The sequence below is a fragment of the Glossina fuscipes genome, unplaced genomic scaffold, assembly GCF_014805625.2.
Source record: "Glossina fuscipes isolate IAEA_lab_2018 unplaced genomic scaffold, Yale_Gfus_2 121, whole genome shotgun sequence".
NCBI classification, from domain to species: domain Eukaryota; kingdom Metazoa; phylum Arthropoda; class Insecta; order Diptera; family Glossinidae; genus Glossina; species Glossina fuscipes.
The window spans coordinates 1,305,084-1,330,373 of NW_023998464.1; the positions used below are offsets into that span (position 1 = coordinate 1,305,084).

Genomic DNA, 25,290 nt, shown 5'->3' on the forward strand with positions numbered 1-25,290 from the left:
TGGTGTTGTCTATTTTGGTATTACATCGTTTTGCCGCCATTAATGGAACACAATTGTCTTGAGCTGTGTTTGTAACTCAACTCTTGAGTAACTCTGGCGGTTCGGTAAAAGTCACAACGAGACACATCTAAGAAACAGTATGTGCGCGATATCGCAACAGCAGTGATATGGACTACAAGTGGTTATAAAAAGGTTTGAAGTTTAAGAGCGATGCACGCAGGCCTGGCATTCATATTTCTTGACTGAGGGCTCTTCAGATGAATGAAACAATTTTCAAAAATTTTCCTTTAACGAAATCAATTTTCAATCAATTCACATAAATATTTTGTGCATTCATCTTATAATGTCATTATTCATTTGCATAGGAGAGTACCATTGCCTCCAGTACTCCGATTTTTCGGTACCTTTGTCGCATTAGAAAATACATTTTTCGATATATTAGGGCAGCTATGTACATTTCTGGTCTAACCTCCAAGTCAACTGAACTCGTTGGCTTGGCTTTGGGGTTTTCGAGGTCGTAGAAATTGAGGCACAAGACGAAAAAGCTGTTATCGGAATTCAGGATTTAAAGTTGGCATGACTGATGAGCAGAGAAAGCGAGAAAATAGCAAAAAAAAAAAAGAAGAAAGAAATGTTCAAAAAAAGTCTATTATTTTAACAAACATGCTAAACACAGTCTGATGATAAGCGAAATTGTAACAGATGAGGAAAGAAGACCTTGTATGACTATAAAAGTTTGAAGCTTTACAGGAACATTTTTATAAAGCTCCTGCCTTGAGTCAATGTTTTTAATTATGGTGGGGATGGAAGGCTTAGCTAGCGTTTGTTCGGCCTTTTAAAATAGGGCCGACTTTTCCAATTCACTGTGAAGTAATAAAGGGTAGAGAGTGAGTGTATAAGCAACGTCTTTTTTGTTTATAAGGATTAAGTTAAATAATCCTTTTGGAATCGGGCGGAGATTTTGTTGAATTCAGGTTGCCTTGAATTAAGCCATACACATATATACACAACTATAAATTATGGGTGTCAGACGATTCGGTGCAATCTGTTGATAATTTAATGCAGAATAACGGAAATTATTGCATTCGTTGAGTATCTGCTAACGAATATTTTATTCTATTATGTGTGTATCTTTCTGTGTTTCTGGCTTATCTTAAAAATTATTGCTATCATCCTCCCTGTGCGTCAACTCTCCAAAATCTTGGTTACTTGACGCTATCTCGTTTATTATTTTAAGTTGTTTGCTTGGAATAAAGACTTCTTTGTGCTTGTGCATGTGTGTGCGTGTTCGAGCGTTTTGTTGCTATTGTTGTTCGTGTTCTAAATCTCAGTAATTTATGTTTTGTTTACCTCTTAAGTAATTTCCTGCAATATGCTACACTTTGATTTATATTCTATTGCGTTCTGTTTGTAAACATATGTATATAAACGCATCTATGTAGACGTGAGATTGTATGAGTGCTTTTCCGTTTCCCCTATATTTAATTTAAAGTGCGTAACACATGAAATCAGAAAATCACAAAAGCTTTAAATTAGACAAGAGATTTCGAAGATTTGCTGTTTGCAAAGCAATACCACTGCTGCAACTTACTTCGCATCTTTTGATATCTTAATCTTGAGTTAAGCAACTGGATCGAAGATTATTTTGCTTCTCAAGTCGCAGTTAGCTTTACTTCCAAAGTTGTTGCTGAAGTTTGTAAAAGACCTCTCTCTGTCGTTTTTCCTGCTTTAAGTAGGTAACGTCAATTTTTTTAAACAATTTTTTATTTTTTTTATTGCTTATAACTTATTAGAAAACGAAACCCAATTTATTTGGCTTAGATTTTATTGCGAATGTAAGAAAAATACTAACGAAGAAAATAACGTTTGCTCAACAATCTTTTCTCTTATTATTGCATTTTCATGTATACCATCAAAGAACGAAGTTCAACCCATTTTATCATTATTTTATTCGCATCATTCAGAAATACGCATTAGAGACCATTCGACCATATGTCTCGTTTGGCAATTTGATTGCTTACGGTCATAAAACTGAGGTTTGTTTACTTAGTTTAAGCTCGCCGCCGAAGCTGAAGTGGTCATTTATCTAAAATATTTATCAGCGGTTTGTAAAAGGTCGGCACAAACCAAAAGTCTTATTCCGAACAGTATCGTATAGACGTCACAAGTCGCTAAGTAGTCAAAAAAAATTTTTTTTCCTGGTATTTGTGACTTGTAAACTCAACAAAATAAATGTTGACGAGCTTGCTATTATGATTAGTGACCGGTCACAACGCCAGAATACGGCTGTTAGTCTCAAACGATCTACTAACTCTCATTCCAATAACAAGAAGTGGTCATGATTGCTCTTTATTGCTCATACTATTTCATATTATTTTAAAATTAAAATATAATTTGTATTACGGTATAATAGATCATATTGTATTGTATTGATTCCAAGGTATTCTTAACATTTAGGTCACATTAAAAGTTATCTCATATCCTCTTTGTGCGTCCTTTGCCATGATACTATTCAAAAGATAGTTCCGTTTATAGGCACAAAAATCAGGGAAGTCGTCTTTAACTATGGACATCACTGCGAATAGAACATTTTGTACTTAATGTCAAATTTTTAACGAAATATTTTCTTGCCCTGGTGGTTGTGGAAAGTTTGTCTCAATTCTAGATATTCTTCTTGCTTTCTTGTTTACTTTCGTGATGCATCATTCGTGCCAAACTCTATGAGCCATCTTACGAACTTATGGACTGATGTGCCATACATATACACTCATATTTAAAAATTTCTGTACTCAAAAAAAGCATATATATCTATATATATAGATTGGATCGAATTCCATTCACAACTACTCTCTGTGTAATGCGCCTTTGAATAAACTCCTCGCAGTCCCTTTATATTCGATTTTAAAAATTCAAGTATGGACACATAAACCATCAATTCGGTTCAGAACTTTACCTTTAATAAATATAAAGTACAGAGTATATCCTACAAAAAATTTAGGCCACGTATTTCTGGCTTGATAAACTTAATATACTTTCTCTAGTGGTAAATATAAAAATCTAACTCAGCATAAGTAGGAAAATAAACAGAGGTCCATAAAAAGACAACAAATAAAAACCAAAAGCAAAAAAAAAAGAAAATGAAATGAAATTTAATAGGGAAAGAAAAACAAAAACTTCCCCCCCAATGGAAAAAAGAGTTAACTTCAAAGATAATACTGTCAACGTTTTTAAACGACAATAGAGATAATATTCGTAGCAATGACAATCAGAATTATATAAAGGGGGAGACGGAGGAGGCTGCAGAAGATAATAGCAAGATATTTCAACGATAGACAATAGAAGCCGGGTAAACGGAGATATTCTCGTTATCAGGCAAAACAAAAAAAGACAAATTGTGTCAATTTTGCTTGAGCTTTTGTTACCGCAATAAACAACGAGTTTTTTGGATGGATAGGGGAGATAAAATTGACAAAGTATTAGGTTAAATTGGTAGAGAGCAAAAAAAAAAAAAAATAAAAATAAAAATAAAAAAGAAAATATGTTAAAGCTAACAGATATGTTAGATATAACTTTTATTTAACTTGGCTTATAACTTTAGCGAGGGTAGACTAATGGTCGTTATTATAAAAAGGTTTGTTATATTCAACAATTCAAAGGAATAGTTACAAATCGTGTCTTGTCAAATCTTGTTGTTCGCAAAATGTATCTCTCTACCAAAAATATTTACGAACTTTTTCCGAAATGTACACCTTTTCGGCGAAATAATTAAAACAATGTGAACAAAAAGTAGGGTGCAATTCGCATTTAAATTTCACCGGTACTACGAAATAATGAATCCCTCTTTTCTTTTTTTTTTTTTTTCTTTTGAGTTGACATTACTATCTGCTTTTCCCTTTTGTTCTCCGAGTCGGCAAATCAACAACAGAAGATAGCTTACTGTATTAACTAGAAATGTTCTATTGCGAAAACGAAGTTCCTTGTTTGAACATTAATTAAGTTATTTGTGTCTGCTTGTGCCTGGAGTTGCATGTCAGTTTATTCAATTCAATAAAAACGAGTTGTTGTGGTTGTGAGATAATGATGACTGACTGGCAGGAAGTGGTGAAACGCATCATCGCGAGCGAAGAGTTATAGGCATACTAACCGACCAATCGAGCAAAAATCGTGCAAAAGTTGTGAACCAATGCACCATCCAAAGATCGCTCCAAAATCAATACCTTATCCATCCGTATCATCGCGGTCTTGTATCTTATACCTTTACTCCGGCAAGACGAGGCGGTAATAAGGGATATTTGGGTGGTGTAAACGGGATAAACGCGATGAAATTTAGAAATAAAAATGGCGCTATCTCGAGTCTTTCTGGGTATCGCATAAATTCGCACAAATTTAAGGTGCCCTTGTCTCACAAGCGGTGTAGGTTTTCAAAATAAAAAAGAACGTGTGCGATACTGGAAATGTTTAGACTCGTTATAGACACGATATCTGGAATGTACTCAAACAATTCAAGGCATATTTGATAAAACAATGCTTCTGCTGAACTGCAAGCCGTAATTATGTACAAAGGCAAAGACGAGTACAAAATGCACTTCTAAAAAGTAATGAACGCTGCCACTCTCCAAGTTGAAGTTGATGGAATAGCCGCACGCTGCTTTCAAAAAAGAGGGCAGTCAGTGCCAGAGATGTAATAAATGTAAGTTAGCTTACTGTCTTGATGTGTTTTCCGCTCCAGCGGATTTCACCTCCACAATTTCCTAAATAAAAACCTTGTTTTTATTGTTCTTCTCAGAGCTGAAGAGGTTTCATTTGAAAGGAGGTTCTGAACCCGGAGTTTGTAGTTGTAAAGGAAACAATAGCGTATACACAAAGAAAAATTGTTTGTTTGTGGCTTTATATAAATTGTATTCATTACGAGAATCTCTGTTTCAAAACCACTCAACAATCACTACACCATCCCATGCTGTTCCCTTCGCACCAACATAAAATTTCTTTTAATTAACATTTCGATAATAAATAAATTCTAAAACGATTAGTTGATTTTAAATATTTAAATCTTCATATATTTTGTGCTGATGTGTGGGTGTATACCTCGTTTGCTTTTTATGCTTCTATTTTGCGATGACTGTGTTCCCAATTCATTGCCTCCCTTCTTCGCTCGCTGAATAACATTTCTGTCAGTTAAGCCACCAAATAATAATAAGCGTCTTACTGGTCTTGTAGTTGAATATTATTACAGGGACTTTGGAAACATAATTAGGTTTTACGAGACGATAGCGATGAATACTAATTATGATAACCGATGAACGTAACAATCATTGTACCCTACACATGTTGTAGGTGGTACAAAGGTATATTAAGTTCGTGTGGATGTATGGAACACCTAGAAGGACTTGAGATACATTCGCTTTTTACTACACCTGACGGTTCGGGATCTTTTTTCAAGTTCTGTGTGTAAGCTTATTTATTTGTCTTGGTTTCTTGTATTCAACTTCCATGCGGCCATTTTTGAGATATTTTGATGAAATGATGATACATTGCGCTTATTTGGCCCAAGGATGAATGTTATTGAAAATGCAGCGCGCAAACAGACCCCTTTTTCGACCACTTCCCACGTAACATCTTTTCAAAATAAGTCGTTATATGAATAACTGCATTAAGCAAGTTTGTGCAGAGTAATTAATTAATGGAGGGAAGTGATCCACTATAAAGGTTCTATTTGTTTCCTTTTGAATTTTTTCTCATCTTTAGCATCTTTTTTATTAGTATTTTCTTTTATAAATTTGTGTGCGTATAATAAAAAAATACTCGATGCACAGTGAAGAGTGGATCGCCAATTTGAAGCGTGTTTTCAAGGACGCTACAAACCGTTCTATCAGAAATCCATAGAAACGTTAGAGAAGCGTTGGATGAGTGGATTTTTGCTGAAAAAGATTAATCAAATTTGGCTGGGTTATATATTACATATCTATACATGATGTAGATTTTTCGTATCAAGGAAAATTCCTTGGTCTTCTCTATTTCAAGATCAAAATTTGCCTGTCAATGTGCTTTCTTCTTTTAATTTTTACTTCAAATCTCTGGAGATCTCAGATATATTTTTTTACTCAAAAGACGAGGGCATCTACGACAGCAAGCATAAATGCGGATACCTAATCTGCATAAATGCCGTTATTGACTTATGAAGGTGAGTTCTTCGTAGTAACAATAAAGAGCCTGAATGAGCTGATGTCGAAACTACCATGGCAAATATTTAATTTTAAAAAATAGTCTGTGCAACACTTCTTTTGATGTATTTTCAAGTATTCCTGGTAATTACGATCCGTTCAGGTTAATATTTTTAATTGCGTGAGTAATTTTTATTAATATTAACTGTTTTTTAACTTCTTTTTTAAGTTGTAACTTTTTGTGAACTTTTAAAGTGTAGCGCATTCATACGTAAGTCTCTTCTAAATTGCGCTTAAACGCTACTTGATTTCATTTTGTAAAATCATTAAAAGCGAATTGTATTTTGAGCAATTTTATGAAATACAATTAGAATACAATGCGAGAATAATTCTATTCCTTTGTCAATTATAGAATTTTAATCAATCATTTTATGCTGACAAAAAACACAATGACGTTACGAAATGCCGTTCACACTGTATGGCAACCAACAACAACAACAACAACAACAACAGCAGCAACAAAAAGTCCAAGTTTCAAATGTTTGCATATATGAAAGAGTATATGACAGATTTGAAATTGATTATATATCATTTGAAGAGTATATCAAAATATGACAGAAAAACTAATCTGAATATTTTTTGCATATAGAGATTTTTTTTGTATCTGTGCATTTGCATTTTTTTTTTATTTTGTTTTGTTTTTATTTTTTGCTTTAAAATACTGTTGTTGATGTTATGATAGCAGGCCGCATATGTGCATGCGCTGAGTTAACTAATTGCGTCAAGCGTTGGTGTGTTTTTGTTTTTCCCCCTGATCTTAAATTGAAATTGATAAAGGGATTTACAACCTTCGAGATGATGAGAGTCAACATATTATCATCACCGTCGTATATATAAACATATAAACATAAAAAGCGATGGCGTATGAAATTTTATGAGTGATAAAATTATGACATTTTTTATTTCGATTTCTGGTGGAGTAAAAATAAATTTTCCATAAAATTTTTCTTTCATGCAACTAAGCATTCTACAGGGCTTGGGCAAGCGTGGATGGAATAAAGAAATTAAGGATAAAAAACATTCACGAGAGTTTCAACAACCATCACGCTTCTTACTAATTCAATCGTTGTTATATCGTTTTGGCAACTGCACTCATTTTAGTGGGTAATATGTTTAGAATACGTCACTTTTATCACACGCGTTGTATTTCTGTTTCTTATCACAACCTTTCCTAACTGAATAATGTTAACAATCTTTAGATTCTTGAGTTGATTGTTGTAAAAATCAAAGGGTTGATAAATTTTTGAACACAACTCTTCAAAATTTTTAAAAAACTAATAACGAAACTAATAGCGAGAGTCGATGTTTCACCTGTTGGCGTCATAAAATAAAAAGTGTTCATGAAAATTGCGATATCCAAAAGTATCCAGTAACAAGTAAATGCATAGCGCAGGTATGTTTGACTGTACACTTAAAAGAGACACAATAGCGATAACTGTATGAAAAAAAAAAATGTAAACGGTGAAGACATTTGAAATAAAAAATATGATACAATATTATGCAGCAACTTTCACTATATAGCGTCGAAGTAAATCGTGCCTACGCACGAACAGCCTAGAAGCCCTTAGCGCAATTGTTGCTACTAACAATGACCCTCCTCCGATACTACGCATTTCAAGGAACCTTAAGTCGAAATCCTAATAGATAGGAACTCATGTGTGCCTTTCCATGTTTGTATTCCAACTAGCGGGCTAGTGGACCCTGCAAGTACAACCGTGACAGGCTTAAATAAAAGAAATAAATTATATTCTGTTGTGACTAAAAACACTAAAAATAAAGAAAAAAAACTAAATCTTCTTACTCTGTAATATTGAATGGGCGTGACTAATTTTTCTTATTTTCATAGAATAAAAGTGGAAATTTATATCGCGTATCTGGTGTAGTTTATGAGTAACGAGTAAAAAACGCGGAAAGTAGAAGTGCTTCTAGTTTTAGTTGTATTGTGGGTGTGTACTTTGATCAGTTTGGTCTATTTCCAAATTTCTTTGCAACTTTTTGGCGATGACTTTATTTTGGCGAATGGAAGAATGTTTACTATGGATGCTAGATGGTTGAACAACAAGTCGTCAGATGAACACACGCATAGAGGTACACGTTTAGATGCATTCCCAATTTCACACCTAGGGTTTTTGAAGCTTTGTTCTGGGCTGTATAAAAGTTATGCAAAAAAGTAAAATGTTGGCAACCTATAATCGTGGGTAGGCGACGCCGATTATTCCAATTTTTAGCTCAAGTATTATAATAACGTCCGTAGACAGTACATTTAAATTTTCATAGGTCTGCTGTAGTAGTAAGCAAAAAACCAATTTTTTTCAACTTTAGAACGTAGTTTATGTAGGCGAATTCTTCGATCGATTTGGACGATTTTCAATACAAATCTGCCTTTGAGAACGTTTAGTATTTCTGCCATATGTAACCGATAGCTTTATTTTTCTGGCCAAGGGAATCTTCACACGTGACATGAACCAAACAGACAGAGTAACATGTTTAAATCGATTGAGAGCTTTCTGTTGATCATAAATATTTACACTTCGTGGTGTCCCTGAAAACTCCATCTGGTTGTTGCAAACGTTTTGATAAATTTAATAGGCCTATAATAAAGTATATGAACGAATTTTTTAATTGCATTAGAATTCTTGGTTGTTACCTGGGAGTTTCTAATGCATTGTGAAAAATGTTGAAGAAAATTAATTAGCTCTACGTTAACGATAAAAAAAAGTAATACAAGTCAAATTAGCTTTAAAGTCATCGTTTCATGTACATGATTTCTGTAGATAGTCAGACAGCTAGCAGGTCATAAACTCATATGATTAAAACGATTAAAAGTATTTATAATTTATGATAGCATATATATTTACAGTTATAACAATTAATTATGAAAGCAGGAAAATTAATTTGCTTAATTAAAAAGTTTTATTTATTAAAAAATAAGCCAGAGTGAAATTGTACATACCTTTCGGCATGCATCATAGATTTGTGAATGTTGATTAAAAATTTTCTTAAAAACACGCTCTGTATTTATTCTATAGCGGTTAGTAGCCACAATAAATTTTTGATTAATTTTTAATATTAAATTACAGCAAAGATTTCATTTTCGTCTTAATCATCTTTACAAATAGTTCGGATTAAATTAGGTTTATAAGATTATGTCAAAAATATTTAAGCTTATATACACATATACATAAAAAGACTTTTTGTTTTTGCTATAAATTTTAAATCCTATGTGTCCGGTCCAGACATTATTCTCGGAGGATGTTAATTGGTTTACATTAGTGTGTGGTTGATTTATTGCTTAATTTCATAACTAATTCATATAATGTGTCTTGTGTATTATTATTTTTTCCTTTATTCTCACATTTATTGACACTTACATCTCCGTTATGTGAATTGATTAACTATTTCGTATAATGTTTGTTTTCTTAAATATTTAAAGAATTTTATAAATTTTATGCGTTTAAAAGCATACATATCATCACACGTTGCGTTATGTATGTTATGCGTTTATGCAATTGATGATAAAATCTTTTTCCAATTTTGTATTCGCCAATACATTTTGTGTACATATGATCCAATAATACTCATATAATTATATTTTATTTATCTTGCAGTTGTCACATTGTCATCATGTTTATTTGCTTGTTTATTAGAGTTGTTCATTTGGGAATTACATGCACAAGCAGACAGACAAACAGATACATATAATAATATATGTATTTCTGAGTTTGTGGACATTGTTAATGCCATAGTTTTGTTATTGTATTTCATATTATTAATGATAATATTGAAATAACGATATTATGCGAATGTTTGCTCATAACATGTATATAATTATGCTTTCACTCACACATATGTGCTTTCGAATACATTATACCCGCGTTTTTTATATTTATCACCGAACGATGAGGAGTATATCCATTTTGTCAAAACGTTTGCAACGCTCAGAAGGAAGCATCACACACCCCACAAAGCATATACGTTCTTGATCAGTATCAAATTCTAAATCGATTTAACCTTGTTCTTCTGTCCAGCCGTGCAAGGTCTGCTGAAAACATTCTCTTGACCGCAAAATTGAAGCTATCCACTTGATATTTCGCAAAAACATTGAAAGTTCTTGCACGCAGGTGGGTATTGAAAATGGGCGAAAGGGGTCAGAGGGCACTCCCGCAGCGCCACGTAAATATACAAAAATATGACTCATATTCTGTGGGTGATGCAGTAACATTCGTTCACAAAAATGAGAAAAATTGACTACGTCTACTAAATATTATATTTTATGAAAATTTAATTGTTTTTTCAATGCCTTTATAATGCGCACTGACTGACTGACTGACTGTTTGTAATGTCAGTCAGTATATCAGTCAATATGTCAGTCTGGGTATATCTGCCTAACCTTGAAATGACGTTTCAAACACGTTCTTAGGATATTCGAGCTAATCTTTTATAGTTTTTATTACATTGTCTAAACTAACTTCGAAAATAGACTGGACTTGGTTTCGCCTTGATGTCAAAGGTTAATTGGTATTGTAAAAGTTTCATATTAACTTCTACAATCACACTAAACAGGCGAAAATTTCGGCTGGAGTGACTACCAAACTAACTAATGAAGAGAAGGGTTTGCACGAGGACTAAAAGGGAAGAATATTTTCAATCTTTGGTTAAAAATGGTTTTAGTGCAACTGCGTATTGTAACATAAAATTGCATAAACTCGGAGCACAATGATGGTTAGCTTGTTCATAAGCGATGAGGTCAGAAAACTCAATGCAATGTTTGCAGACGAAAATAAAGATGATTTTATTTTAGGAACTCTGGGGTTACACACAAAAATTGACTCTTAAACTAATTGAGCTTTCATGCAATCTAAAGATAAATACTTTTTCAACTATTTGGTTTACAGTGCTCTTGCGTATGACACAATTATCGAAGCGAAGTGCTGAAATGTAACACATTATTGAATGTAATTGTGCTATGTTTGAATTGCGTAATATGATAAAGTTTTCCAATGCTGTGCTTGCATTACTACCAGGGCAGCAAAATTTGTTTTACTGATATCTAAAACGTGAACTTTGATTTGCAAGTGATGAAATGATAATCAAAAAAATAATTGCATAGATTTTAATCCCTTTAAGAGTACATGTTTAAGAAAAATGTTCAAACCTGTTATGGCTGTTACGGCAGTTTTACTGAAGTAATGCAAAACAAAGAGGCGAGAAGACAGTTCTTTCTCCGGAGGTCGTAGTAGCGCAGTCCTACAAGACTTTACTGATTGTGTTTAGTAATAGTATTACGCTGTTTGCAATAAGCAGGCTTTCCTAAAATTCATGCAAGATAGTGCGAAATATTGACTTAACTTCCTGGATAGTCTTTTTCAAAAAATTTAGAAAGATTTAGTCAAATAAGTGATCTTGAATTTGCTGTTCATCCAAAGCAGTTTGAACGGTGTGAAGTTATAATCAAATATAACTAGCACAGACTCAAACCAATCTTTGACTTTGTCGGAAAGAAATATTTGCAAGCGATATAAACAGGTCAAAGAAGAAAAGAGAACGGGTTGAAGACGACAAGCGTCGCTGACGACCATTAACATCTATCGACGAAAGTCACGTCCGATCAATCAAAGATTCGGTGCTCAATAACCACCGATTCACAATTAGGGACATCGCTGACGCTGATGGTCTTTCAAACGGATTAGTCAACAACATTTTAAATTAAAAATAAAATTGTTACGGAAATCCCAAATCCTGCTCATTAAGTAATAAACTTCCTAAAGCGGCAAAAAGTAAATGCACATTCGCAGCGCGTCATGCAGCCGCCGGCCGAGGAAAACGAGTACCAGAAAAGCAGATAAAAATCTAGTGCACATTCGCAGGCACCTCATGCAGCTGCAGGCCGATGAAAACGATTAGCGGAATTTGGGTATAGTAATATGCTTGTAAAAATTTATATAATTAGAATATTTATGGAAGCGAGAGTTAGTCATTTGAGAGAACATTTGAGTTTAGAGTACGGCCAAGATAAATTGTGAATAATCCTACATATGAGGAATATAATTGCAAATAAACACTCCTAATGGAATGTAATTGTAAAGACAAGAACTTTGAAGTGTATTTCTCTTGAACACAATATCCATGGTCTAGTGATACGGACGGTATCTAGAAAAAGCGAATTTTATAACAATATTATTTTGCGTTTGAAACGCGTCAAATCTCGATTGGTACTAATAATAAACAATTTGTGCGTTGGTTCTTCGAGACCATTTCGTTCAAAATTCAACCCATATCGTTCCGCAACCACCTTATTCACCGCGTTTGGTGCAATGTGACCTCTAGCTTTTTCCTAAACTCCAATAACAACATTGTGACTGGATTGAAGAAATACAGATGGAATCGCAGAAAGCTTTGAAGGCCATTACGGAAATCGACTACAGCAACTGCTTCGAGAATTGGCATAAAAACATTGTATCTGAGGGAGTTTCTTTCGAAAGTGACGAAATAGATTTGGACTAATAAAGAGATTTAAAAAAAATACAATAAAATTGGTCTTCATTTTTGTTCTCAGTAGTATATTTCCGTTAATTGCATTTACAATGCTTTCGTTCCCTGTGTTTTTCACATATTGCTGCTTAAGCTGATCGCGTAATTACTTCTACAAAGACTAATGAGTTTACTTTTAAAATCGTGTTTGTATCAGAATTCCACGCTTTTTACTAATCACTTTCTTAAATGTACTTTATCCGTGGAAATAATAGAGTCTTCATAGCTCCTCGGTATATAGGCTTTCCGAAAAGATCTTGCGGTCTAAAAACTATGATTTCATTTCATGCTGTCCTGTGACTGCACATATGTGTACATAAACAGTGTTTGTATATAATTATTACATACTATCAGATTATGTATATGTATCAGCTCGTAGACCGATTGGTTAACAACTTTCTTAATTATTTAAGACATAGCCTGTCGATCTTGTTTAAACGAACGAATGTTTCAAGGGAAAAAGTTGTCCACTTGACAAACCACAAATTATGTAATATTAATACTCTATAATTACATATATTATAATGGGATTATTAGCTACCTACAACTGATTTGCTCATTAATACGATAGCCTGCGCGCGTATAACCAGCAAGAGGTTCGCCTGTAGTTCCATAAAAAGCTGAGATCATAGTAGGACAATAGAAATGTGTAAAATTAAAGCATGGTAGAGAGCATACGAAGCATTGAGACTTGCATTGAGGTAAATCTTGCGTGTCGTACACCAAGTTGCAACCTATTCTATTAAGTGGGAGCATAGTCGGAAATTCAATCAGGATTGTACCATGCTCTTTTTAAGGATTGAGTCATTGGGTCATTACATAAAGGCATCCGCTCTAAGTTTCAACTTGCTCGGTCAGTTGTTGCGAGTGTCTCAATCGCAAATCGGAAAGAGAAATACATACATAATTACCTCGACTTAGAATTCTATACCGATCTACAAGGAATATATACAGCGTATAGAGCACCTAAAGCGCATTTTTACAATGAGAAAAACAAATTTGCTGTACCGGCATTCTACGTTAGTTTATACAATATATGAAGTGCTGTTACCGCTAGAACGTTTATTAATTTCAATTTTCAAAACGTACGGAAACAATTTCACGCTTGAGCAGTGAAAAGTGCTATTTTTTTTAAACGCGTACTTGATGCCAGAGAAAATATACGCGTTCGAAAAGTTTTTCTCATGCATTCTTCAAATGCAAACGTGTAAATACATACATACATGAAAGTTTTAAATTTTCTTAAGAACAAACAGCGTTTGTCTAACTGTAATGCGATATGAATTCTTATAAAACCCTTATTAATTTTTTATCTCAATTTGAGTTAAAAGTGCATTTTAAAATATTTGGAAATAGTTAAAATAAAATTTATATCCTCCACAATCTCGACAAGATAATCTTTCTTAAATGCAATTTAAAACTATTTCCCATGAAGACATGAAAAAATAACCACTGCTTTAAATTGAGAAAGTTAGAAAACTATTTTCGTGGTTAATTTCTCGAGTTAAAAGTGTACTTGTCGCGGGAGACTCGAAAACATCAAAACTCCTATACTGTCGAAGAGACGTGCAATCGTTAGTGCCGCGCTGTACTGAAGCAATGTTGCTCATCCGTAAATAATGAACGTAAACTGTATTACCACAAACGCTGTACTTTCTTACAAGTTTATGCATTAAATTTCACGATTTCATAGTAACTCTATGTGTTTAAAAGCAACGTAGTAGACGTTTTTTATGTAAATTTTATATTGTTTTAAATTTCCACAAAAATACAATATAAAAGGTGAAAACTTTAGAGAAAGACATGGCCGATCTTTAAACACTTCCCAATACTTCATATAATAATGACTTTTCAAAATAAGACGTTATACGAAAAGAGAGCGGGAAAGCGGACCGATCTGAACAATTTTCAAAAGCGTTCGTTGTGGGCCCAAAACATAGCGGTGTACCAAATGTCATCAAAATGTCTTAAAAATTCGGATCTGTAGATTCAACATAAGAATTCGTTAATAGACCTTAGAGGGATAGACGGACAAAGAAGCGCAAATTTATTTTTTGAATCCATCGGTACAATTAAAGGTGAGTTTCTTCCTAGTCCTTCCGGGTGCTGCACGCACATTGCCTATACCACAAGTAGCGTGTGGTATGAAAATCAAAGAAAAAATCACAACGAAATTATATAATAGCTGAAAGAGAAAAAATGCTTCTTTTGATTTTCTTTTTTTTTTCAAAGGGCTTTGTTAGAAATTTATGACAAAATTGCAATCTAAAGCGGAAGCACAAGCTACTTAAAATACAGCGTTATACGGCAGTATAACGTAAGTAAATATGAATTTGTCGTGATATCCAAGCTGTTACTGAAGAAAAGTCAACGTATCCTGTCCATACGCTTACTTAAGAGAACGGAATAAGATAATAGAGAAATAGTCATATGCTATGAGAAAAAATTTTTAATTTGAAAAATACTTTTGTTCCGGGAAATGAAAATAGGAGGAAAATGCTAACGCCAGGCAAAAATTCCACGCCGTAATCGTGTTCTTGACAGACAAACAGAGTACAAAGAAACACTAATTATCGATCGTCACTTGTTCTTCGATCACCATCTTAATGCTTGATAAAATAAGACACCACATGCGCACGCAGAGATACCTTATGTAATAAAGGAGGAGAATTATGTCCAAAATAAACTAAATTTTGCACATAAGATTTTATCTTTGAATTAATTTGAAAAAAAAAAAATTCAGTTGTAAAAGTTTTGTGGTTTCCTTATAAAAGGTGTCAAGAAAGTTGTCGCGTTTTCAAGGATTCAGGCTTATCGCCTTTTGAAAAATTTAAAATCTATATATAGATACATATGTACATATATACACATACATGCATACACATATATAAGGCAGAACGCGTAGTAGACTAGAAGGACAAACGTACGTAATGGTAGGTAAACCTACTGCAGAGACTGACTAGTGTCACCCGCTACGTAATGGACGACTGTCTGAGTTATGGCGGGTGAGCACATATTTATTTAGCGCCTCTAGTGTTTTTTTTTCTTTCTGTGATTTGTGCTCTCTGACACGTCGTTTTATTTATTATTAAGTGTTTCTCAATAACAGAATTATGCTAGTGCAAAGTAGTAGTTGTAATACCACGCTAGATCTGTATCAATTTACCTTTCTATCAACATTTTACTCTATCGCTTTACTCTATTGACTTTAAAAGATTTCGTCAAATTGTCGCTTTGGCAAACAGCTTTTCTGCTCTACTTGCCTTTTTATTTATCTGGTAATCGTAGAATATTATCCGAATCGAAAAACATTTAAAAACCCACGCCGTTATTAATCAAAGAGTTGTTGTGAAATTTCAAAACTAAGATAATCCAGTTGACTTACTGACTTGAAAATAATTTTAATTCTCCATTTCCATTCGTCTTCTTTACTTCCGGGCGAATGTAACTGTTTTGTTTTTCAACATGACAACGGACTTGGGAAATAACTCACTCAGAGGCATCGACATGAAATATTTATGAGGTAGATTTGTCCTAAGGTAAACAGAGGTTTCTTTAAGGGTAAAAAATGGCGGACATGAACTATTCGGCTTAACCTCAATGAAGCGTTTCTCAGCTCAGAATAAAATATTAAAAATATTTCACTTCAATTAGTACTTAACATAAAGCATTTTTTTTTTAATAGAAACTTAACAAGTAGCAAATTTTTACCAAGCGATTGTTTGTTGCACTATATCTGTACACATGTGTATGTTTTTTCTTATCTATTTTTAAGGCAAGTAGAAACTTTCAAAAATTGAAATGTATTTTTCTTTTCCTAGAAATTATAAATTTTTCTATAAGTGGTTGTAGGGAACGCTGGCGATAAAACGGAATTTGAACAAACATAAATAAAAAACAATTCTTATAATAAAGCCTTAAACTCTTAAGCCTTAAAGGAAAATTTTACAAAGAAAAGGCAGAAAAATGTCTTTCAAAATATACGTAAGTTGAACTCTATGTGTACACAGGGCACAGCACAATAGGAAAGAGATAAAGAAATAAATTTTTTTCATTTTTTAATAACTAAAATATTAGTAACTGCAGCAATATGGACTAAAATACGAACCCTTTGCGCTTGCCTACGTTGTCGAGTTTATCATCACTTAGATTTATTTAGAAAATCCTTGTGTTCGAGTAGGAAATTTTTCTTCTTCTTCTCTGGCAGAATGCTTTTAACATATTTTGTAAGCATTTGAAAGATTGGGAGATAATCTCTATCTCGAGCACTTTTCTGGCAAAATGGAAGAAAATGTTGCCCTCACTGTAGGATGAATAAATATATAAAACGTTTTGGAACTCGGTCACTTTAAAACTAACGTTTTTCATCGCGAAGATATGCTCCTTTCAAATAAGATCAGGGTCCTTCGTATCATGTATTCCTCTACGACTGCGCTATTAGCATCCTGCCTGGATTTATTCTTGTTATTTAACGAATTCATTTATAAAACGCCTTATGGAGATATTCCCTTGCTGCAATTGCACTCACTCACGTTATGATTCCATTCATTTTACTACATTAAATCATGGAATACTCTATTTTTGCTTTACTTTGCCAAAATTTTATGGTCATTCAATTAATTGGACAGTACGTATGCCATTCGTCGCTGTTCTGCGCAGTGTTGTCTATAATGTTATTCCACTTCTCATCTCTCTTGCCTGAAAATATTTTATAGCTTGTTTAGTTGTAAGATATTCTCTATCGGCCGATAACTTGTATTCGTAGTTCGGTAAATAAATAAGTAAATGGATAAATGAGTAAATAGACTGAACTTCATAAAATTAATACCTCGAAATTGATGACTTTTAGGCTGAAATCAAAAAACAAAAAAGTGGACAGACGGACAGAGAAGCTCCGATTGAATTGAAAAGTGATTCTGAATTGATCGGCGTAATAAAAGGTGAATCTATCTCAAGTATTTCTGGGTGTTGCATGCATTCGCACAAACTTAATACATTCTTGCCACACAGTAGTACTGCAGATTTCTAGTATCGCGTCCGTCCGGAAAGTTTTCAATTTGCGTTATTGAGATGATTCGCGTTGCAAAGATTAACCAATGTCAGCCACACTGAAAGTATGCACGGTTTACAATACCACTTCATACTCCATTTAATCCTTGACTTTCTTACCCTTTTGGAAAATCACCATTTAATAAAATGAATATTAATTTTTAGTAATCCGTTGTAAATAACCGAACCACTTATATAACTGCTAGTGCATATATATATATATATATATATATATTTGTAATATGTCGATATGTATACGTATGAAAGTGTATTTAGATTTCTTTTCAGTGATATATTTTTAACTTCTTTATTAACTTTTTTCATTCTTTATTTGCAGTTAAAACCCTTAATGGACTTAATGAAAGACTATAAATGATGGCGTGTCAACATAGTACCGAGAGTGAAAGAGACACCGATGTTGAAGCTTGAATGTATAACAAATGGCAAGAAAGGAAATCAAATGTGTACGCAGATAACGACAGCAAAAAGAATCACATAAACAAACAGATACTTCATCAGAGTACAGGACATAAAACTAAGTGAAAATTAGAAAAAAACAAAAAAAGAAGGGAAAACGAAAACAAAAAATACACAAAATAATAAAACAAATAAGAAAAGAAAGAATATAAAAGAAAAAAAAAATCAGGAATTTTTTTCTTGCATTCTTCTATTAGGTAGAGGAAGAAAGAGCGATAGAAAAAAAACTACAAAAGCAATAAAAGTAATCCAGAATATGAATTGAAAAAGAATGAACGTAAAGGCAGAAAAAAGAAAGCACGACAGAGAAAAACATCAAAACAAATTTTAAGACTTACGGGCGCCTCGCAAATGACTGAGTGACAGAAGTGCGGTAATGGTAAATTGGAAAATAAAAAAAAGAAAGGAATGCAAGGCAATCTGGGTTGTACGTGTTGCCAGTGAACAGTTAAAAGCACCGCTATAAGGAAAAACGAAGCATAAGAAATAAATAGAAGGAAAAAAACAATGATTACAGAAATCACAGAATACATAGCAGTACGAAAGTTGAAATGACAGCAGCACAAGGAAACCAACATCGAGTTGTACGAAACGACTGTTATTTGTTATAAAGGCTTTCTTCACTTGCTTTAGTTTTTGTTGTTGTTGTTGTCTTTGAAATATTTCATGCACATTTATAAAAGTATAACATTCGATAGCCAAAGTACTTAGATAAGCGCAATATCAAAAGCAATATCAGTCATTCAAGCAGAAAAAGAAATATGTAGAAAAACGAGAAAAAGAACGAAAACGTCCAGCATTCCAGATGACAGCGCGCTCTGATTGTCAAATGAATCTATTTAAATCTATAGATAAAAAGCCTTAAGGGATTTACACAAATGATACGCGCTGAAGAGTGAGAAAACGTAGAAGAGCATTAGAAGACTAATCGAGAGCCTCGTCACAAAAATATTCGCATAAACTAGATTGAAATTGATAGGTGGCAGCAAGGAAGGAAAAAACAAACAACATTTAAAAAAAGGAAAAAAAAGGAGAACAAGCAAAACTCGTAACATTTATGTCGCCGTGAACGCCTACCTAATTGTTAGAAGATTTTTTATACAACCCTATATAGATGGCGCTTTTGGTGTTAATACTAAACACCTCCACCGATACCACCAATATTAAAGACACCATAATCATCATCGATATCCATCGATTATATAAAGGAAATTTCAAAGGAACGGATAAAATTTGACAAACAGAAAGAAGCGAAGGAAAATTGGAAGACATATATATTTCCACATTTTCACTAAAGAAATTTTAAAATAGAAAAAGAAAGAAAGTTAAAAGCAATTATTTATGTAAGATAATTTAAGCGATTAGACTTAAATTAGAAGCAAAAATTGCACTTAAAATTGTTAAGAACGGCTAACTAACAGCATCCTAAGCCAAGCAGTAAACAGTAGATTTTGCATCCACCACCGCTTGACTAAACATGATTCTTGCAGCCTACCTGGCTTCGCTGTCAGCACTTTTTCTATTAAGAACATTTTCGATAGCCTGTCCGGCGGAAGTTTGCGTTTGCAAATGGAAAGGTGGTAAGCAGACAGTGGAATGTGGCGCGCAATCTTTGCCTAACATACCGGAGGGCATGGATCCCGGCACACAGGTTCTCAATTTTTCGGGTAACGCATTGCAAGTCTTACAAAGTGAAAGGTTTCTACGTATGGATCTATTAAATTTACAAAAAATCTACTTATCGCGTAATCAGCTGATACGTATACATGAAAAGGCTTTCCGTGGCCTAACAAACCTGGTAGAACTTGATTTGTCAGAGAATGCTTTGCAGCAAATACCCACGGAAACCTTTCAAGACTATAGCTCGCTAATGCGTCTAAGCTTGAGCGGGAATCCGATACGTGAACTAAAGTTAGCCGCTTTTCGGTATTTGTCATTCCTTACAACTTTGGAGTTGAGTAACTGTCAAATAGAACGTGTCGAAAATGAGGCATTTATTGGGATGGACAATTTGGAATGGCTGCGTTTAGATGGCAACCGCATCAGTTACATACAGGGAAACCACATATTGCCTAAGTCATTGCATGGGATCAGCTTACAAAGTAACCGTTGGACATGCGATTGTCGTTTGCTGGACGTGCATGCTTGGCTAACTACTTATAATACTCCACAATCAGAAGATCCAAAATGCGTGGAACCAACTCGGCTCAAGAGTCAAGTGATAAAAAATCTCAAGCGTGAAGAATTTGCTTGTTTGCCGGAAGTGACGCCTCAATCAACTTACAATGAAGTTTCTGAAGGTCGAAATTTAAGTATTTCTTGTGTCGTGCGTGCAATACCTGAGCCGAAGGTAATATGGTTGTTTAATGGCCAAGTTATGAGTAATGACAGCCTATTGGATAACCCGCATTTGTATTACTACGTAGATGATTCGGCGGGAATTTCTGAAGAGAAACGCAGCGAGATATTCATTTATAATGTAGGAATAGAGGACAATGGCACATTTTCCTGTGTTGGTCAGAACATTGCTGGTACCACCTTTAGCAATTATACCATAAGAGTGATAATTAAGGAACCGCCGATAGTCAATGAAGTATCATTTCCACAAAATTATCTTAACTATATAGTAGCCAGTAGTGCTGGTGGGGGCATTATTTTTGCGGTTTTATTGTGCACTGTGATTATCAAATGCAAGCAACGTGATGCACCTCGAAAACGAAAGAAATGTAACCCGTCTGCGGTTACATCCGTTAACGGTAACAACACCACATCGTCTGATGGCGGCAGTAGCAACGATACCGGCCTTATGAAGTGTTCATCGATTATAAATGACGGTGATAGTATAAATGCTGGCTCTGGTTTAATATTGAGTGCTTGTGACAGTATGACGCCCACTAAGTTGGGCAAAGAGAATGGCGTCATATTAGGCAATCAAATGAAACAGAACATCATGTTATATGCACCGTTGGAGGGCAGCAACCAAACATTGCAATTAAGTGTAAATATTGCTAACGCGGCAACACCTCCGCCTACGCTGCCGGCTTCCCTAATGGTAAATCCGGCCATTAGTAATACTTTGGCATATTGTTCTCCACCCGCTTCTTTGCGTAATGCATACGCAGAGAAAAATCCCGATCTGATTAATGACACTGAAAACGGTGTGAAACATAAACTGAAGACATCCACAAGCCTCGACGCAACCGCAACAGCATACGATGTGGGCAATGATTGCTCAGCACCTGTACAATATGATCGATTTTATCAATTGGCGCCACATTTTGGTTCACAGATTATGCGTCCAAATACTAGTAGCGGTAATTCAAGATTTGGCGCAATGACTACTCTTCCACGGGGTATGCAATTGAAAACCGTCATGAATAGTTTACCAGCGCATGCAATAGATGTACATCTTAATCCGGTTTGTTTTTTGGGGCAAGATGGTTTCGCCTACGATTTTAACAATAAGCATTTGCAGCAAATCCCGCCCGCCCATCATCATCTAATTCAACAACAGCAGGCTTCATCGCCACAACAGCAACATTCACAACAACAAACGCAGTCACAGCAAAATTTTTATCGCACCTTACCTCACAACCGAGTCCATAAGCAACAACAGCAACAGCAATACGCCGCTTCGGCCACTAATGGCATGCGATATAGTCTGGAGGCTGAATTTTTGCAACAGCATTCGTCTAACACGCCAAGTTATGACAAGCTCACGATGCCCAATGTACGTTTCACTGCCGAGGGATATCCTCAGCAAGCACAGCAATTGGGGCAGTATCCATCACCCCCTGAAGGCTACAAAAGCGCCAATTCACCTACAAATGCTTTAAACGATAATACGGTGACAAAAAGTTTACAACAATGGCCACCTTGTTTACCTGGTTATCACGCTCAAAGCGGTAGCATTCGCTATCCTACTTTAATCACGGGAGCTGGGAACTTGCCTTTAAGTCCCCAACAATTAGAATCAGTAGCAAATACTACTGCTGGCGTGAACATACAAACACTCAATAGCGGCACTTTGTCGTCGGAATCATCGCCAATTCAAACAACGTTGTCATTGTCACAACAACAGACACAGTCGAAAACAAATGCTGCAATGCCAACGGCGCAAACAATAACAAAGGCAACAGCAACAACAACAACTATAAACGCTTCAACACAAAGTGAGGGTAGAAAACCAATGCGCTGTGCGGCTGCCCAGGCTGATTCGACCACTATACCTGAATGCGATGAAACCGATATATCGCCCACCTCTGCAAGCAACGTAACAATAGCAGCTTTAAAGAGTGCTGATGATGATATACTCACAAACGCCACGACTGCAACACTAACAGAACACACAACAAAAACTCGTCATTTAAATGGTCCTTTAGCTGATAGTCCGGACGAGGGTTATGTGGGAGATTCACATGAAAGTTCTGATATATGACAACAACAACACCAACAGCAGCAACGGTGTTTGAAAGCAAAGAACTTGATAACAACAGCACCGAAAAACGCAAAAAACAATGCAAACATTAACGCCATTAGCAGCCCCAAAGCCGTCAACAAGAATCTCACCCTTGCAACCAAGCCCTGCAAAGCAACGTCAGCCAATTTAAATTCAAATTCAGCAAAAATATTAAACGATGATTCGGTAGCTCTGTAAAATACGTTGAAAACTAAAGAAATCTGAAAAAAATTAGAGAAAAGTTCTTGAAAAATATTATAAAAGCATTAACATATTGAAAAATGTTCTTATATGGATTTTATTTACACTTTCTTCCAATACTTGATACTGAGAAATTTTTGCTGAAATCCTTTAAAGGCAAAATTCGGCAATAACTAAAGAAAAACTGGGTTTTGTAAGAGGCAAGCTCTGAAAGCCTCATGAGCTTATTATTGATCTATTAAGCGCCTAAGAATTGCAGGAGAAAGAAAAAAAGGAGAAAAAAGAAAATTCGAAATGTTAACACTTCCGTATTAAGAAAACTAAAGATTGAACAAACACTTAAAAAAAAAAAAGAATCCTTGCTATAAGATTAAAATTAATCCAGTTTCCCTTAAGTTAATGAATAAGAAATTGTATAGGCTTCGATAAGAAAAAAACGGATATAAAAAAATTTGAAAAAAAAATTACTAAGAATAAGAAAGAGTATGTAAGTGATTAGATCACCTAGGCTACGAAAGATGTAGGCAAAATTGTAATTGAAGAAAAGATTAAAAGAAGCAACTGAAAATAAAAAAAGAAAACAAATAATGAAAACGTAGTTATTCTCTTTTAGTAGCACCGTAATGTAATCAATAAAATGTATACCATTCGATTAAGAAAAGAAGTGAAATTATTTCCATCAGGTTGTAAATATAAACATAGAAGAAAGAAAAGCAAAGCAAAAAAAAAAAAAAACACGCATAAAGTCATTCATACATACATTCATATATTTACATTTAACCTCTAAGGCATCAATCATGGAAAATCCAAATATCTGAGCGTAATTTGTAATAAAACTAATCAGCATCGATTCGCCCACAGTTTGTTTCTTTTCTCTACCAACAAATTTTGTTTAAACATTAGCGTATGTTAGCTATTGATTATTATGAAAATTGCCAAATCAAGACTCTAAACATATTTAGGTTATGAGGTTTCCTTGGGGTGCTTTGTTTTTATTTGTTATCGTAATTGAAGCAATTTCTGCAGGTTTGCCTTCAGCCAATCAATAATTTCATAAAAATGAAAATAAATATGACTTATAGAGTGTCCTAAAATTCACGCACGAAGTAATTTTTATCGAAAACACAAGTTTATTGTTTTATAAAGTATGCACTACAGAGTTATATAAACGGAAAGGCATATCGAGTATGTGGAACAAACACTTATCGGTATTCCATAACGCAATTTAACGAAGTCTAATTGCCGTGCATGGGTCGGCGGGTTTAAGTGTTTGAGTTTGTAAGCGTGAGGATGCAAATCTTTTGTGAAAATAGGCTGTGAAAAGCTTCGAATTATTGATCACGGTGTGGAATTGTTATCCTTGAACTCTTAGCAACGTTCGTACGAAGTGCTTCGACGAGTGCCGCAAATCTTTCGTGAGAGCCATCCGCATAAAATTTCACGAAATGCTCAACTTTTGACCACGGTGCGAGATTGAACCCTTAGCAATCCTCATACGAACACTTTCGATGTTTTGCGTCGAAGGACGAGTAGAGTGTTTAAGATCACTAACCGACTAAGTCTTCCTAAAAGCGTTTAATTAATCCCCTGATAGTTGCCGCAGTTGAATCACTCTTCCACACGAAAATGTTCTCTTCTAGGAATGGTCGGTAGAGAATTTCACGCAATATCTAGTGCTTTTGTAATCTCCTGGACTTTTAGCAACATTTTCATGCACTACTACAACGTTGAGCAGAGAGTTTAAGATCACTACTCGATTCCGTTTTCCTAAGATTTTTTCATTAGTCTCTTCACTATCGCACCATCTTGCATAAATTTTAGATCACCCTGTACATTTTTCATAACTACCGGCATGTTGATTTAGTCCATTGTACGGATAGGAATTTTTAATTGGTTTACTTATTAAGCATTCGCATTACATCTAGAAAGAGAACAAATTTTTAATCTAAGTTGCATAAATTTTCAATGCTATACGTAAGGGATTAAGTAATTGTGTAAAATATGTAAGAAAGTTAAATAAAAGGATGAAAAACACAAAAAAAAAAGAAGAAAAATTTCTTAAGTCGAAACACACTGAAATCTAATTAAAGGCGAAAAGTATTGAATAAAATCAATAAAAAAATTTAATAAAAACCAAATAAACAAAATTTTACTTCACTAGAAGAAAATATGTAAGTCGGCGAGGTTCATTAATAAAAGTTTTTATGTTCAAGCTTAAACCAGGTTATGGATTTGCTCGACGACAATATACTTTAACGAACTACTTTCTATCTCTCTCTCTCTCTCTCTCTCTCTCTCTCTCTCTCTCTCTCTCTCCCTCTCTCTCTCTCTGTCTTTCTCTCTCTAAAACTT

The 25,290-nt window shown here is 34.4% G+C and overlaps 1 protein-coding gene across 7 annotated transcripts in view; it reads left to right on the top strand.

Moving 5' to 3' along the window:
- LOC119640631 overlaps window positions 1–23,354 on the top strand; it is a 217,761-nt gene extending 194,407 nt beyond the window's left edge. For all 7 annotated transcript variants that reach the window (XM_038038806.1, XM_038038807.1, XM_038038805.1 and 4 more), the window contains one exon: window positions 18,139–23,354. In XM_038038806.1, coding sequence (XP_037894734.1) covers window positions 19,756–22,716 — 2,961 coding nt within the window. In that variant the 5' untranslated portion in view covers window positions 18,139–19,755 and the 3' untranslated portion in view covers window positions 22,717–23,354. The remainder of the gene's footprint in view (window positions 1–18,138) is intronic.
- The last annotated feature ends 1,936 nt before the right edge of the window (window positions 23,355–25,290 follow it).